The following is a 12,687-nucleotide window of genomic DNA, read 5'->3' as shown; positions in this document are numbered from 1 at the left end:
GTAGGTGTGTGTGTGTGTGTGTGTGTGTGTCTGTGTGTGTGTGTGTGTGAGTATTTTGTGTGTGGTTTTGTGTAGGCATGCAGGTACATTATATTGTAAATATACAATTAGATAGTAAAGTCTAGATGACTGTTCTTATCTAGTTCCCAACCCCCCAGTACCACTCATCTTTTATATAATTTATCAGTCTCTGCTGAAATAATTGACCTAGAAGTGTCTTTTATGTCTAGAAATATTGTAGAATTTCACCTAAATGTGATTATACTGTTAAACTGGAAGCACTAAAGCTGAGTAGATTTGCAATCTGATCTCTAACCTACAGGCTGTCAGTTCAAATGCATTTTGTGTATATGTGTGCATGTCTAGGCAAGCAGACATCCATTTACAGATGTTCAGATTGAACATCAACTGTATCATTTTCACGAATCTTGGAGGGTCTGTAAAGGTCATGGGCACTAATTCTTTCTCTTATCTAAACTATTTGAAAAAAAAACTATGGGCCTCAATTCATTTAGCTGTTGAGAACAGATTCCAGATCCCCTGGCAATGTTGCCTAAGTGCCATAGAGTAGGCTGAAATGAATATCTCTAACCATCATAGACTGAAATGAATTTCTTCTCTGCTTGACTCTATGAAATAAAGTTAAATCATAACTTTTAATTTCTTTTGTCTCTTCTCTGACACCTGTAGACATAAAAAAGTGGTCTTAAAAATATAACTTAACCCACTCACTACTACTGAACACTTTCTTTTCACTGCCAAAAAACACCCTCCCCCCAAAATTTGCTGCTGCTACCAAAACTACCACCACCAACACCATCACCACCACCACCACACTGCTATGGTTTGAATGAGTTATGATCTAAGTTGATTCTTTCTTATTTGGAGTTATTGCCCCCCCCCCTACCACACCACTTCCTAAATGATTTCCCTGTATGTTCCATTTTTCACTTGTTTTCTATGGATGGATGCTCTTCCTATCATCAAACACTTTCCTGCATATCTGATGCATTTTATTGCAGCACCAACATTAGAGAGGTTATGTCCTCCACCCTACATCATCGATGCTCATTCATAAACCACTATACAGAGTGTACTGGGTACATTTTGTCATGGTATCAGCCATTAGTGAGTTTGCCTTATACCCTGTAAGACAGAAGAGTCTTCTCTATCCTGTGATGTGTTTGTTTGCTTAAAGTGGGAAGGTGAATATTAGAGAGATTAATAACAGAAGAGACAGAATGGATGATTGGAGAGTATGATGGTAAAGGGAGGGAGAGTGTGTGTATTATCCTTGGTTGCACCAGGAGCATAGAACAGTGGATTAAGAAGTTGAAGGGTGAGAGATACTGGTGTGAGAGAAGTTTTAAGAGGTAGAGAACATAGCAGATGTAGACTTAACTAAGCTAGAGACTCAAATGCAGATGCCTTCCAGTCTCCATCATTATTATTGGTTTTTAATACTTTTAATTCTTTTAAAGTTCATTTCACCATGTTTGCACAGCTGGATGGGTCTTCTCACCAATCATCTCAATTTTTTTTCATCTTGTCTATGAGGTACAGCAACCTTAGATCAATCTTCACCATTTCATCTCCTGTTTTCTTGGATCTTCCTTTGTCACAGGTTCTATCAACTCTGAGAATCCTGCATTTCTTTATACAGCTGTCATCTTCCATACACATGCTGACACCAACTGCCTTTTCTTTTGTACACAGCGTCTGATTTCCCTTATACCCAATTTTTCTCTCAGCTCATTTATACTCCTCCATTCATGAACACTAACATTACACATCCAGCAGAGCATGTTCATTTCATTTAGCCCCATGTCTTACTACCATGCAGCATCATAGTTTATATACAAGTGTATTTCTATGATTACTTCATTTGACTGATATTTTTGTTGTAGCCAAAATGAAAGTATTGTACATGTGAACTATAAATAAGCAAAGAGTTTCATTTAATCTGTTGTTTCCTTTATATCAGGGCGATAGTGAATACACTTGAATTAATGAAGTTAGATCTGGCTAACTTCACTATCAAACAAGCCCGGCCTTATATGCAGCATCATTACATTTCTTTGGAACAGAGGAAATTTAAGAAATTGATAGAACATTCTAATGGTAAGAAGTCTTCCTTTTCCCCCCCCCCCTCCATATAGATGTTTTTTATGTCTAATAAAACACACATTGATTGGTAAGTTTAATTAATGCGAATGGTTGTACTTTCGTGGAAAACTGTTTCAAAATATCTGTTGCATTTCTCTCCCCTTTTATTTAGAAATGATTTCTGTAAATATGGTGTTCCAGCATGGCCACTGCTGAATAGGTGAAGCCAGTAAAAAGGGGTAAAATAAGAGTGTTTTAATTATTTGCGGTGATTCAAGGGAAATTGTTATTGGTTGTTGCACCAGTATTTCAGTATTTAACCTGTTAATAATTTCATATTTTTTTTTACTAGAAAATGGTCATGATCTTTTAAAAAGAACCAAAATGTGGCTACAGAGAAACGATGATAAATTATCTCGGCTTGCTCAGTTAAATTCTGAAGACAATGGAGCATGTGCAGCAGCAAATTCATGTTCTGGAACTTTCATACCTAGTTTAGATGGTCCACCTACCAGCACAAACATTCTCAACATGGCTTATTTAGAACTTGTCAATTGGGAAGATTTACAACTATACCCAGAGGTAAATATAATCCTTGTTTGATGATTTATGACTATTGTTATTTAATTTTAAATACATTATGGTATTTTTTTTTTTAGTTATTAAAATTTTGTTGTTGAAATTGTTTATGTTGCTACTTTAAGTAATATTTTGTTTTTGCCTTCCATTCTGGCATCAGCTTCTTTGCAAAGAAACACTTCCTGAAATACTCCTGCTATATTCTTAAAATAATTTATGATAGCTTCCAGCATCTTCTTTATCAAGAAGTTTTTCAGAAAAACTCCTTATTCAGAACCCAGTGAAGCATTTTCTGTAACTCACCTATTGGTTTCCTCAATATTTAAAATATTTCAGTGAGATCCCTATATAATACTGCAACTCTTGCATAATTTGGTCTGTTGTAATCAGATTATTGCTGAAGTTTACTTTACTGGTGATTCAATACAGTACAGCTTCAATCTTAAAAATGTCATTGATACAACATGGGCTCCATATGAGCACAGTTATTAAATATTGCTTATATATTACAGTTACTGTATATTAGTTTGTGTGGAGGCGCAATGGCCCAGTGGTTAGGGCAGCGGACTCGCAGTCATAGGATCACAGTTTCGATTCCAAGACCAGGCGTTGTGAGTGTTTATTGAGCAAAAACACCTAAAGCTCCACGAGGCTCCAGCAGGGGATGGTGGCAAACTCTGCTGTACTCTTTCACCACAACTTTCTCTCACTCTCTCTTCCTGTTTCTCTTGTACCTGTATTTCAAAGGGCCAGCCTTGTCACACTGTGTTGCACTGAATATCTCCGAGAACTACGTTGAGGGTACACGTGTCTGTGGAATGCTCAGCCACTTGCACGTTAATTTCACGAGCAGGCTGTTCCATTGATCGGTTCAACTGGAACCCTCGACGTCGTAAGCGACGGAGTGCCAACAATTCAACGATATTAGTTTGTAGTGTTTTGTACCTCTTATAATACTTTTTCTTTTTTTATTTTTCAATTTATATTTATTAAAAATTAACCTTTCTTTCTATACTTTCTAATATCTTTGGGAGCAGGTCTTTACTGATAAATTTTGCCTTTAATTCTCCTTCCAATAATAAGAAATAAGAATCTTTATATTGAACTTAAGAGATGTCTCTGTTACAGTAACAGCACCATCTTAGTATAAATTCCTTATCTTTATCTTTCTACTGCTGCTCCATTGGCCTCTGTTCTTTGGAACTAGTAAGTTCCATATCACCTCCATTGAAGTATATAAGGTTGCAATTTCAGAGGTGAGTGACCTCACTGGCTGTATGATACACCAAGACTTCTTTCACTTTTCAGATAATAGTTTTTAAGGACTTACCGCAATAGACAAAAGCTATCCTTTTGGTTGATATTAGTGAGTTTCTCCAGGTGTTAAGGCTGTATTGTTCACTTATATTGTTGCAGCCTAGCTGTGTATAATTCTCACTTGAGATTATCATCTTTGGTTATATGAAGGTTGTGAATAGACATAATTTAGAAAGATTGTTTCAGCTGTCTGCTTAGCTATTTCAGAGGGGTCAGGAGTGAAACAAATATGATACCATGAATAGTTTGTGTGAAACTGGTGGAGCTTTGACTAGTTTGCTAACTTAATGTGTTGTGTTTCATTAGGTAGAGGTATTGGGCAGTATATGGATGTTTAGTCAGTGGCTTTGACTAGTAAAGGAATGCAATAAATCAGGCATGGCTGTGTGGTTTAGAAATTTCTCCCTAGCCACATGGTTTTGAATTCAGTGCCACTGCATGGCACATTGGGCAAGTGTCTTCTGCAGCCTCATGAGTGGGTTTTGGCTGAAAGAAATTGAAAGAAACCTGCCATGAGTGTGTGTATATATGTATGTGTGCATGGGTGTTTGTGTATGTGTGTTTGTGTCTTGTATTGACGTTTTACAATAACTGTAAATGAGTGTTACTGTCATACAAGTGGTGTCTTTTGTTGCACATCTTCCGCAAAAACATCTCAGGCCATGGGGAAATATTACTTTGCTTGGAAACAGGTGAGGGTTGGTGACAGGAAGAACATCCAGCTGTAGAAAATCTGCCTCAACAAATTTCAACTGATTCATGCAAGCATAGAAAAGTGAACTTTAAAATGATAATGTTGCATATACATCTGCTCAACATACATCAATACCTAAATTGCTGAAAAAAACAAATTCTTTTCTCATTCACAACCCTAAAATAAACTACAACTTTATTTTATTTGGATAATATTTTGTAAACATTACTTTCTGTTGTAATTGTTTTTGAATTGTCTGACTTTCTATTGATTTCTAATAAATTTTTGCATTCAGACAATGTTTTTAGATGAACGCCGATACCGGAGTCTGCAAAAAGAGTTCCATCTGCTGGCCTTGATATCTGCTATGTTACTTGTGACATATAATACAATTGGTTCTTCAATTACTGGTGTAACTGAGCTTAGAGACCAGCTAAAAAAATGTCTCTTTATTCTGTTAGAAAAATCCTATTCTGAACATGAACAGTAGGTATCTCTTCAGTAATCACATATTGTTTTTGCTATTTTGTCAATTGGTTTCCAGTCAATGGAAAGATGTAAATCAATAGCTAAGATTAATATTGGGTCATCTCATAAATAATGCGATTTTTTCAATTGCATGAACTTAAAGTTGGAGTGGGATGGGATAAACTACCTGCTTCAATTTGCTATAAATGCAGGTAGTAATTTTACCTTGTCCTTATTCACAGTGCAAATTTTGAAGAGTGCAGTTCGATTTTAACAGTTATATTTTCAGAGCTATAATGGAAGTGACAAAGGAGCATATTTGGCATATTTTGCTTTAATGAGTTCAATAAAGGCAACAATGCAATGGAAAGTGTGAGGAATATTAATGCAGTATATGGGGATTGGACAATAAGTGTAATCCAGTGTCAACAGTGGTTCCAGAAATTTCAAGCCGGAAACTACAACCTAGAAGATGAGCCTCATCCTGGAAAATCTGTAGAGCTCGATGAAGACGTCCTGCAAACCCTGGTGGAACAAAATCTCATTGTAACTGTTGAGGAACTAGCAGAGAAGTTTGCGTTTGGTCATTCAACCATTCATCAACACATGCATGCCATCTGAAGAGTCATCAAATTGGATCAATGGGTTCCTCACAAACTTTCCAAGTCTAATCACATGCAGAGAGTGAATGTGTATCTTCTTTGCTGTCACATCTCATGAATGAGCCTTTTTTGGACCGAATAGTGACTGGTGACAAGAAATGGGTTCTCTATAAAAATGTCAAGCACCGAAGATAGTGGATAGGGAAAGGAGAAACACTGGCACCTCAGGTTAAAGAAGGTCTTTACCTATGTGAGGTGTTGTTATCTGTTTGGTGGGATATGAAAGGTTTAGTCCATTTTGAACTTTTAAACTCAAACCAAACGATAACAAAGGAGATCTACTGTGAGCAGCTTGAGTGGCTTAAGTTAGTGCTAGCAGAAAAATGACCATCTTTGGTTTCAAGACGAACGATGTTCTTCCATGAGGATTATGCTCGGCCACATACAGTGAGGATGACATCTCAAAGGCTGGAGCAGTTTGTAATGGGAAATGATGCCCCACACACCATATTCGCCAGATATTGCCCATCTGATTATCATTTATTCCGCAGTCTTCAAAATCATTTGGATGGAAAAAATATGAATTCTGTAGACAAGGTCAGAACAGTACTGGAGCAGTATTTTTCATCACAGACAAGTGAATTTTGGAAGAAGGGCCTTGCAGATCAACCAGATAGATAGAAGAGCATTTTATAAAATGAAGGAGAGTATATTTTAGATTAAAAAAGAACTTTGTTTATTTTAATTTTGAAAAAATAAAAGAAGTATAAAAAAACCACATTATTTATGAGATGACCCTTGATCATTACTGTCTCGAGTCCTAGGACACAAAGGGCTGTTTAGACAGTTTCCATGGCTGGTTTAGGAATTAAAATTATGATCTTGTGATCATGAGTGCAACACCCTAACTTCTAAGCCATGTGCTTTCAGCCTTAAACATCCCACTATAATAAAAAGGAAGGACACACTGGATAATGACCCAGAGGTACACTACCTGAAGGGAAAGAGGGGACTTGGTTCTAAGCAACAAATTTTTGTGAAAACAGTCTAAAGAAATGTTTAATTGTGTTAATAATTCAGTTGTTTATGATTTAATTCTAGAAATCCGTCAGATATAGCTATAAGATGTGCTGAGCAAGTTAATAGTGTGGTCAATGATTGGCTGAGGAATCATGACTTTGCAGAGCTTACTTTGGAGAAGCAGAAGCTTCTCTTAGGACAATTACAGGAAGTCGTATCACCTCAGCATGCAGTCCACAAGGTTATGCGTATGTATCACTTCATATTTTGTATATTAGTTTACTATATTTGTAAATGTACATGTAGCAGAAAAACTGTAAATGAATTTTCTAGTAGTGTAATCTGTTGTTAGTCATAAAGAGATAAATAGTTGTAGGCTTTGTTTCAAGTCATTACAATAGCTTTTGTATGGTTTGAAATCATGACCATGTGATTAGCAGTGCAGTACTTTAATTTTACAGCTATGTGCCATAACAATAATTCCTTTCATTGGCACAAGGCCACAATTGTTGGCGGGTGGGATGTAGTCAATAGTTGAGCTCAGTATTTGACTGGTATTTATTTTATCTACTCAAGAAAACCAATCCTAGCAAAATTTGGATCCAAACTATTCATGTCAATCACTATCCTTTGTGCTGTGATAATTTTTATATTCTGAAGAGGAGCATGATTTACCCATATCTAATGATTACAGACCTCGTCTGCTACTATGAATAGCTAAGATTGATGTGTGTGACTAGTGCCATTGCTATGTAGCATGAAACATTGGAGATTACTGCTTCTTAATACTTAATCACTGTTTAAGGCAGTGAGCTGGCAGAATCATTAGCACACTGGGCAAAATGCTTAGTGGCATTTCATCCATCATTATGCTCCAAGTTTGAACTCCATTAAGGTCATCTTTGCCTTTCATCCTTTTGGGGTTGATAAAGTAAGTATCAATTGAGTACTGGGGTCAATGTAATCAACTTAACCACCTACCCCAAAATTGCAGGCCTTTTGCCAAAATTTGGAATTGATATTTAATCATTGTTTCTAACTTAGGAACAAAACGTGAAATTTGTGGGAGGTGAATAGTTGATTATATTGACTCTGGTACTTGACTGGTTATTTATTTTAATGAAAGAAAGGCAAAATTGACTTCGGTAGGATTAGAACTCAGAACAAAGAGAACTGGAATAAATATGGAAAGTTCTTTTTCTGATGTGCTAATGATTCTGCCAGTCAACCATCTGAAACCAACTCTGGCTTTGAGTACAAATGTCTTGTTTTCATAAGTTTTGAATTAAAATCTTTCACCAAACCTTAGTCACAATTTATGTTCCTAACACTAGCTAAATGATAACTAAGTTATTTTACTAAATTCTTTGTTATATTTAAAGTAATTGAAAGAAACACAGAGCATCTCAAAATAAATACAGTAATGAAAGGGTTAATGTTTCTAATATAGACACGAAATTTGAGTGGAGGTGAATAGTCAGTTATATCAACCCAGTCCTTGAACAACATCATTGGACTAAGTTAACCTCAGTGAGACTTGAATTCAGAATGTAAAAAGCCAGAAGGAATACCTTAAGGGGTTTTGTGATCCATCACCCTTGTTACTATTCAGTAATGCATAAAGAGAGAGTGAAAGAGTTCCATACTTAGGTAGACTTCAGAATAGGTAACTGCAGGCTTAAATAAAGCCTCAATGGAGCAATGACAAGCAAACGAGACCTTTGGAGATATGCTGTGCTTGAGATGATCCAGCAAGCCAAGTGAGACCATAGCTGTGGCCTATGCCAGTGTCGCAGAACTGACCCAGTTAAGAGCACCCTTCAATCATTGGGCAATATGCTGCGCTTGAGAAGATGTGTTGAGTCAAATGAAATTATTGTCATGGCCAATGCCAGACTGGCACCCGTACCAGTGGCACGTAAAAAGCACCATTCGAGCGTGGTCGATGCCAGTACTGCTTGACTGGCCCCCGTGCTGGTGGCATGTAAAAAGCACCCACTACACTCTTGGAGTGATTGGCATTAGGAAGGGCATCCAGCTATAGAAACCTTGCCAGATCAGACTGGAGCATGGTGCAGCCTCCTGGTTTGCCAGTCCTCAGTCAAACCATCCAACCCATGCCAGCATGGAAAGCAGATGTTAAACGATGATGATAATGGTGATACAATCACCATCGTCATTTTAACATCCACTTTTCCATGCTTCAATGGGTTGGATGGAAGTTGTTGAGGAAGACATTTCTATAGGTGGATGCTCTCCTTGCCAACCCTCACCTGTTTCCAAGTAAAGTCATATTTCTCTGTAACTAGATATGTTTATGCAGATTACTGTGAATGAAGAACACTGCTTATATGATGGTGGCACTTGTTTACAAATGTCATGCAATGTCAAGGCAAGGAGACAGCATCATCATCATTTGATGTCCGTTTTCTATACTGGCATGGGTTGGTTCATTTGGCAGGAGCCAGCAAGCTGGAGAGCTGCACCAGGCTTCATTTGTCTGTTTTGGCATGGTTTCTATGGCTTGATGCCCTTCCTAATACCAACCACTTTACAGAGTAGTGTACTGGGTGCTTTTTATATGGCTTCTTTCAGTTTCTGTCTACTCACATGGTTTTGGTTGGCCCACGGTTATAGTAGATATTAGCCCATGGTGGCACACAAACTTCTTACCACATAGACATGCTTGCATATAGCAACAGAAACGTAATGAACATAATCTGTTAGAGCAGTAAAACTAGTGTTTAATTATGGCTGAAATCTTACTGTAATTGGATGTTTTGATAATTAGGTGCAAGCATGGCTGTATGGTAAGAAGCTTGCTTCCCAACTATATGGTTCCAGGTTCAGTCCCACTGCATGGTACCTTGGGTGTCTTCTACTATTGCCCTGGGCCATGTGAGCAGATTTGGTAGTTGGAAACTGAAATAAGTCTGTTGTATTTATATATATATGTGTGTGTCTGTGTTTGTACCCTCATCATTGTTTGACAACCAGTGTTGGTGTGTTTACATCCCTGTAACTTGGTTCATCAAAGGAGACTGATGGAATAAGTACTAGACTTAAGAAATAAGTCCTGGGGTCAATGTGTCCAAATAAAACTCTTGAAAGCAGTGCCACAGTCAAATGACTGAAACAAGTAAAAGAAAGAATAAAGATATTGTTTTGCAAACATCAAAACTATTACTTTTGTTTGTTCTTAAATAGCTACTGACTTGTTCTCTTGCCAAATTTTTGTTAAACAACATACTCTTTTACTTGTTTCAGTCATTTGACTGTGGCCATGCTGGAGCACCGTCTTTAGTCGAGCAAATCGACCCCAGGACTTATTCTTTGGAAGCCTAGTACTTATTCTATCGGACTCTTTTGCCGAACCGCTAAGTTATGGGGATGTAAACACACCAGCATTGGTTGTCAAGCGATATTGGGGGGACAAACACAGACACACACACACACATATATATGACCGGCTTCTTTCAGTTTCCGTTTACCAAATCCACTCACAAGGCTTTGGTCGGCCTGAGGCTATAGTAGAAAACACTTGCCCAAGGTGCCAAGCAGTGGGACTGAACCCGGAACCATGTGGTTGGTAAGCAAGCTACTTACCACACAGCCACTCAAGGGTTATTATTCTTGTTTAGCTCCAGGTCAGTCCTGATTGAACAGACCTATAACCAAAGGTATTCCAGTCTTGACCATTACAGCTTTTTGTATATTTAAGATGACATAGTGAAATGTGCTCTACCTATCTTAAGATCACAGGGTGAGTTGAGGGACCTTGGCTTCCTTTGTTGGCTTGACATATCAGGGGTGTTACGGCGTGTGTGTGTTCTTCTAATGTATTATAATTAAAATTTTTTTATAGTCTTATTTTGTTATACCAGCTTTTAAATATGTACAATTTTATTTATGAAATAATACTCAAGTTCATCTTATTCAACATTATAATTCTATGGCCTGGTGCTCTGGTTACAACAGTGAGAGTTCCAGTTGATTCACTGCCTTTTTGTGAAATTCATGCGGAAGTGGCTGAGTTCTCCACAGAAATGCATACCCTTAACATAGTTCTCAGGAAAAGTCAACATGACACATGACTGGCCTTTTGAATTACATGTACAACTCATTTTTGTCAGCTGAGTGGAGTGGAGCAATGAGAAAAAAAAGTGTCTTGCTCAAGGACACAATACACTGCTGGAAATTGAACACATGACCCTACATTCATGAGCCAAATACCCTAGCCACTACACTATGTGCCTTCCCATAATTCTATACAGCATGCCCAAATAACCAGTTCTTCGAGGATAATTTTTTTTCAATTCTTTTTTTACCATTGTTGTTCCACATTTGGTTGCCAAAAGAGTCTAAGCTATTTTATTTTATATCTTCAGTGAAACGAATCAACGAGTTTATATACCAATGTATTTGCTGTGGCTGTGTAGATAAAGTAAAAGTGCCTGCTGGTGTGTCAGCAGTTGAAACTGAATTAACTGCTGCTACCAAAGTATTTATTCGACTTATTGGACTTAATTTTGGAGTCTGTCGCGAATTTTATACCGAACTCTTATCAGCTATGATTCAAAGCAAAGATGAAGCAGCATCCGAACCTAAAGATACATCTGAGAGGCCAAAATCACCAGACAACAGTTGAGTTCTAGATGAACCAATCAAGGACTAAACTTAATTAGCCTATATATGAGGAGTGTCTTTTTCTTTTTATTTATCAATTATAAAAATCGATTAAAAGGTAACTAATTGATAACTAATTTTGAGCATTATGGCAGATATGCTTGTAAGCAATAATTTTTTTTTTTTTATCAGTTTCTTGAAATTTTTATTTGGGATCATTACAGATAGATTTGGGTTTTTTTTTTTAATTTTTATAAAACATAGAAAAAAAAATCCATTTACAGTTTAACAAACATATATATGCAAGTAAAAAAGAAAAAAACATTTAAAAAAAAATTTCAAATTTATTTTTTAAAATATTAAGATTCCTCACTTCCATTCTGTCCATGACTGCATTTAATTAAAGATCCTCTTCACAACCATTCTATAAAAGGGAAACTGGTCTTCTGTGAAATAATTATATTGTCAGAATTGTTTTATTTAAATTTTTAATAGACTTATTGTTGGTATTGGAAAAGAAAATACAAAAGTGGAAAAAAAAAATAATTAAAATATTCTTTTAGATTTTGCATTTTGTTTTGAGATTGATATGGAATATAATTAAGAATTATATCACAAAATGAAGTTGATCACAAAAATTACTGTTGAAGTAGTTGAAATATTCTTTCACACAATTTAGGACATTTGCTGCTTACCAAATGTCTGTGATCTGAAAATTATAATTTCTAAACATTGTTTTTCATTAAATTATGAAGAATGAGAGTATTTTTTAATCTTTTGATATTTCATTAAATCATTTCATTTAAGCATGATTTCTTGTCTTGTGTTTTTTTTTAACCTTGATAGTTTTGTAGCATTATGACTGTAAGGTCAAGTCAATGGCATTTGATCACATGTTGAATGAATTCAAAACTCAATACAGTCGATATATACTGGACATGGTAAATATATCTCTGCTATTATTTTAAATTTCTTAATGTTATTTCTTCAAGCAAGACTATTTTGCAGAAGGAGTCTGGCAGGACTGAACCAAGTTAAAACTTGTCACTGTATTTACCAAAAAAAATCAGATACCTCAGCATCATCATCATTTGATGTCTATTTTCCATGTTGGCATGGGTTGGATAGTCTGACAGGAGCCAACAAGCTGCACCAGGCTCCAGTCATCTGTTTTAGTATGATCTCTATGGCTGGATGCCCTTTCTAATGCCAATCAAATTACAGAATGTACTGAGTGCTTTTTAATGTGGTGTTGGCACGGGTGCCTTTTACACA

At 36.5% G+C, this 12,687-nt stretch overlaps 1 protein-coding gene across 2 annotated transcripts in view; it reads left to right on the top strand.

Annotated features, from left to right (window-relative positions):
- The window catches only part of LOC106873213 (T-complex protein 11 X-linked protein 1), a 51,034-nt gene extending 38,810 nt beyond the window's left edge, over nt 1-12,224 (top strand). For both annotated transcript variants that reach the window (XM_014920458.2, XM_014920459.2), the window contains exons 6-10: nt 1,985-2,121; nt 2,459-2,688; nt 4,992-5,182; nt 6,868-7,034; nt 11,175-12,224. In XM_014920458.2, the coding sequence (XP_014775944.1) occupies nt 1,985-2,121; nt 2,459-2,688; nt 4,992-5,182; nt 6,868-7,034; nt 11,175-11,434 (985 nt within the window). In that variant the 3' untranslated portion in view covers nt 11,435-12,224. The remainder of the gene's footprint in view (nt 1-1,984; nt 2,122-2,458; nt 2,689-4,991; nt 5,183-6,867; nt 7,035-11,174) is intronic.
- Nucleotides 12,225-12,687: the final 463 nt, after the last annotated feature.

This window comes from Octopus bimaculoides, chromosome 2 (assembly GCF_001194135.2).
Source record: "Octopus bimaculoides isolate UCB-OBI-ISO-001 chromosome 2, ASM119413v2, whole genome shotgun sequence".
In the NCBI taxonomy this organism is placed as follows: Eukaryota; Metazoa; Mollusca; class Cephalopoda; order Octopoda; family Octopodidae; genus Octopus; species Octopus bimaculoides.
The sequence above is the reverse complement of the archived record's forward strand: the minus strand, read 5'-3'. Positions and strand labels throughout refer to the sequence as shown.